At 57.1% G+C, this 4,443-nt stretch overlaps 1 protein-coding gene across 1 annotated transcript; it reads left to right on the top strand.

The window, feature by feature from the left end:
* Positions 1-2,240: 2,240 nt before the first annotated feature.
* TWIST1 (twist family bHLH transcription factor 1) lies at positions 2,241-4,109 on the top strand. Its single transcript, XM_066565874.1, has 2 exons — positions 2,241-2,853; positions 3,510-4,109. Exon 1 carries the CDS (start codon positions 2,241-2,243, stop codon positions 2,808-2,810), a length of 570 nt encoding a protein of 189 aa, XP_066421971.1. The 3' UTR covers positions 2,811-2,853; positions 3,510-4,109.
* Positions 4,110-4,443: the final 334 nt, after the last annotated feature.

Raw genomic sequence — 4,443 nt, 5'->3', positions numbered from 1 at the left:
GAAGGAAGGAAGGAAGGAAGGAAGGCCCCTAGAGCCACCTACAGATGCTCATTACTACTGTTTCCAACATTTCTTCTGTAATGACACTGCTCAACACCCCAGAGGAGCAGTGAGGCTCCGGGTACAGACAAAATTGTTGATGAAAGGAAGGTAAAAGGAGAACCAGCTCTTCTTACCTTGGGATCAGCAGCTGTTGCCAATTCAAGAGACCCCCTGAAGCTCTCAGTGTTAAGCTGAATGAAGAGGCCTGTGATCGCAGAAGACACAGCAGGGACAAGCCAAAAGTCGGGAAAGCTGTGCAGGCTCGCTGTGGGTCTGTGTGCGGCGTGCCTTCCCTTGCCGGCTAAGGCGGTCCCTGTTGCCTTCCCGGTCCTTTTTCCAGCTGTTTCCCAAAAGAGAAGGTTTTGGGCAGACTGCTATGTGCTCGCTCCCTGGGATGGAGACGCAAGAAGGACAGCTCTCCGAGAGGGGCAGCGAAGGGAGAAGCGTGGGGACAGCTCCGGGTGCCGGGCGGGCGCTGCGGCGGGGCCAGGGCCAGGGGCCAGGGGCGGGCGGCTGCCCCTCGGCGGCGGCGAGCAGGGTCCTGGCCCCTGGCAGCTCCCGGGATGAGCCGCCTCTGCCCGGAGGAAAGGCAGTCAGTCCCCAGGCACAGGAGAGAGACGACTCTGTTCCCCGGAGAGGATGACAGCGCTCTTCCAGAAGCCTTGTTTTATTTCATGCCTGGGATTTATCGCTCCTCTGCCATTTCGTTCGCCCTGTCCGCCCTCACACCTCAGACAAGCCGCGGAGCCTCTGCGCTGCCCGCTCCGCTCCGCACCCGGCCGTGCCCGCGCAGGCGGTGGCTGCCAGGCCGGCAAAGGAGGAGCGCGGTCCCCACGCAGGGAGCAGAGAGAACTTCACCCCCTTTACTGATGGACGGCAATTTCTAGCTTTCCCTCCCAGGCGTTCCCCGTTTGAATCTGAGCTGTTGTTAAAAAGACACACCACCTGCTCTGTGCTGCCAGCGAGCGGGGAAGGAGGCACAAAGGCGGGGGATGGGAAGAAATAGCTTTGGCTGCAGACATAGAAGAGAAATTAAAATAAATAATCTCTTTTCCCAGGAAGTGCCGGATTCGGGTGCCTCGTGGGAGGACGGACTGAAGTGAATGGTCAGCACATTGAGTGTGTGGGCAGAAAGAGTCCGTACACCCTCCCGTCTCCCAGTGTGCCAGGCTGGAGACGCGGATCCTCCCGGGTTTCTCTTAAGACGAGCTCAAGGACTGGTGCTTATGCATGTACGAAGCCAATGCTTGGTTTCCTGGCTGCTTCCACCTCTGAAGATGGCTTTCTCCGAGCTCAGTCCTCCAGCCTGGCAGGACGAGGCTGTGCCACCACCCCTCCCCAGCCCAAAAATATGCGACTCCCTCGGCAAGTCAGATCCCGGGGCGCTCAGTGACTGGGAAGTGCGGCGTATGCTAAAGCGGGTCAAAATTAGGATGCGCCTGGATGCTGCCCCGCGGGTAATTCCCTTTTCCTTCTTTTCTCTACAAGCCGTGCCCGCTGCAGCGAGGACAGCCCGAGAGGTGCGGGCTCTCCCCGGCCTCTCGGGGAGGTTGTCCCCAGCACAGGCACTGAGCCGCTCGCTGAGCCCTCCGCAGCAGCGCTCGGGGCGCTGGGCACCCCCATAACCTCCCGGCCCGGCCCTCAGCACCACCCAAAGCCGAACGCTAGCCGAAGGAGTTTGAGAGAGAAACCGCGGAGAGGGAAACGGAGAAAGAGGTTGGGGTAAGGATGTATGTGCGTGCGTGTGGGGAAGCCAGATCACTTGTGAATGGCTTGAAAAAAATAATTGGGGGAGGGCGTGGAGGGGGGGAAGCGGAAACTTTCCTATAAAACTCAGCAAAAGTCCCTCCTCTCCACGTCAGGCCAATGACACTGCTGCCCCCAAACTTTCCGCCAGCAGGAGCTATAAGAACCTCCAAGTCTTCAACTTTCTCCCAATCCCAGACACCTCGAAGGGGCTCCAAGGAGGGATCGGGAGGGTTTTTTGTTTTTTTTTTTGCCTTTTTATTTTTTTGCTCTTGGATCCTGATGCCATCCCCCCTCCCCCCAAAGTGAGGTCCTCCCTCCTTCCTTCCCTCCTCCTTCTCCTCGCAGGCCAGCGAAGCAGCCGATCAAGGGGGAGCTGGCGGGTTAGGTGCCCCCCTCTTCTCCCTGCCCTCCCCCCCCTCCCGGCCCGCTTCTCGCGTCTCCCCCCAGAGATGATGCAGCAGGACGAGTCAAACTCTCCAGTCTCCCCCGCCGACGACAGCTTGAGCAACAGCGAAGAGGAGCCGGACCGGCAGCAGCTGCCCAACAACAAGAGAGGGGGGCGCAAGCGCCGCTCCAGCCGCCGCAGCGCCGGCGGCGCCGTCGGGGCCGCGGACGAGCCCTGCAGCCCGGCCCAAGGCAAGCGGGGCAAGAAGTGCGGGGCGGGCGGGGGCGGCGGGGGCGGCGGCAGCAGCAGCGGCGGCGGCAGCCCCCAGTCCTACGAGGAGCTGCAGACCCAGCGGGTCATGGCCAACGTGCGGGAGAGGCAGCGCACGCAGTCGCTGAACGAAGCCTTCGCCGCCCTGCGGAAGATCATCCCCACGCTGCCCTCGGACAAGCTGAGCAAGATCCAGACCCTCAAGCTGGCGGCCAGGTACATCGACTTCCTCTACCAGGTCTTACAGAGCGACGAGCTGGACTCCAAGATGGCAAGCTGCAGCTATGTGGCCCACGAGCGGCTCAGCTACGCCTTCTCGGTGTGGAGAATGGAGGGCGCCTGGTCCATGTCCGCATCCCACTAGCAGGCGGCGTCCCCCACCCGCATCCCCCCGGCAGGAGCCCTAGGTAAGACAGGGACCCCGAACCCGGCGGGAGGAAGGGGGGAGGGAGGCCAGAGGCCGCCGGCTGCGCCGTGAGCCGGACACGCGTGGCCGTGGGGCAGAGGGCCCGCAGCCCGCCCGGAGGGGCCTGGCTTCCCGGGGCGGCCGGAGAGCGGGGCGGCCGGAGGTGCCTCCCCCAGCCCGGCCGTCCCTCCTCCTGCGCGGCCCGAGGTGCGCCCCGAGCCCCCGGGGCCCACGCGTGGCCGGGCGCTGCCGGCGGGCTGGGCTGCGGGCGGGACGCTGCGGGTGTGCCCCAGCCAGATGGGGCCGGCCTGAGATCACTTTTTCACCAAACGCTGCGGAGCCAGCAGGGCTGCTGGGATGGCTCCTGCAGCCGCCGCCGCTGCTGCTGCTGCTGCTCGTATTTTGAAGTGAATCCACGTCCTCCCGTTGTGCTGCCCGATGAGGGTTTCCTACCGCCCTGTCCCTTTCCTCGGCCCTGACACCAGGGACCGCCAGGCTGGGGTGTCACACACACGGTCACCGCACCGCCCGCACGGCGAGCTCTCCCTTCTCCATTCCTGCCCGATACGCGATTTCCAGAGACAGAGAGGTGTAGGTAGATGTTTGTGTAACTTTCGTTTCAGTAACGAGTTTTCCGCCCTTTCTGGGTTTTTGCAGATGACATTGTTCCCACAGAAGGAGAGAATGGACAATCTAGAGACTCTGAAGTTGGATACGATTTTCTTTTTATCTTTTCTAACAAAAAATGTGCCAAGGATTTCTTGGAAATTAGAAGAGTAAAATCCAAATTCAAAGCAGGGCGTGGGGAGCACTTAAGGAAAGAGAAAGAGAGAAGGGCTTTGGACAGTGACTACCCTCTGGGCGTCGGTACAATCCACACATCTCTGCATTCTGATAGAAGTCTGAATCGTTCGATTTTTATTTTTTATTTTGACGAAGAATGTTGGAATCGAACTTTTTTTGTTTGCCCTTTTTTTTTTTTGCATGCATGCATTCCCAAGAGGTCGTGCTTATGAGCCACTGATGAAAGGAAATACATTATTGTGGACTTTCTCCATTCTTGAATGAAACCAAGCAGCCAACCAAAAATATCCCTGTAGAGATGAAAACCTTTTTTATTTTTTTTTAATTTTTTAGGGGGGAATAAGCTGGGCTCAAACTGTTATATACCCGGTTCCTAACTTTTTTATTATTAATATTTTTCCTCTGAGAAAAAAAATAAACATTTTATTTATTTATTGATGACCCATGTTAAAATGCAAATAGATCCGGTGTCTAAATGCATTCCTATTTTTATGATTGTTTTGTAAATATCATTGTATATTATTTTTCTGCAATAAATAAATATGATTGAAATTTTAATAACCTTAAAGTTTGGTCTCTCTGAGAATTCAGGTTTAGAGCTGTAGATAAATACCTGCTTGTTGAGCTGTAAAGACACCCAAGAGAGAGGGGGCACTAGTATAAACAAACCAGGCGAAAAACGCAAATAAACTAGCTACTGACAGACACAGGCACGTTATTTATTGAGACAGCTTTATTATTCTGTGCTGAAGCTCACTGCATCTGCAGAGGAAGGTGTTGTTTCTTC

The sequence above is a fragment of the Molothrus aeneus genome, chromosome 1, assembly GCF_037042795.1.
Source record: "Molothrus aeneus isolate 106 chromosome 1, BPBGC_Maene_1.0, whole genome shotgun sequence".
Taxonomy (NCBI): domain Eukaryota; kingdom Metazoa; phylum Chordata; class Aves; order Passeriformes; family Icteridae; genus Molothrus; species Molothrus aeneus.
This window is presented reverse-complemented; position numbering and strand designations above follow the sequence as displayed.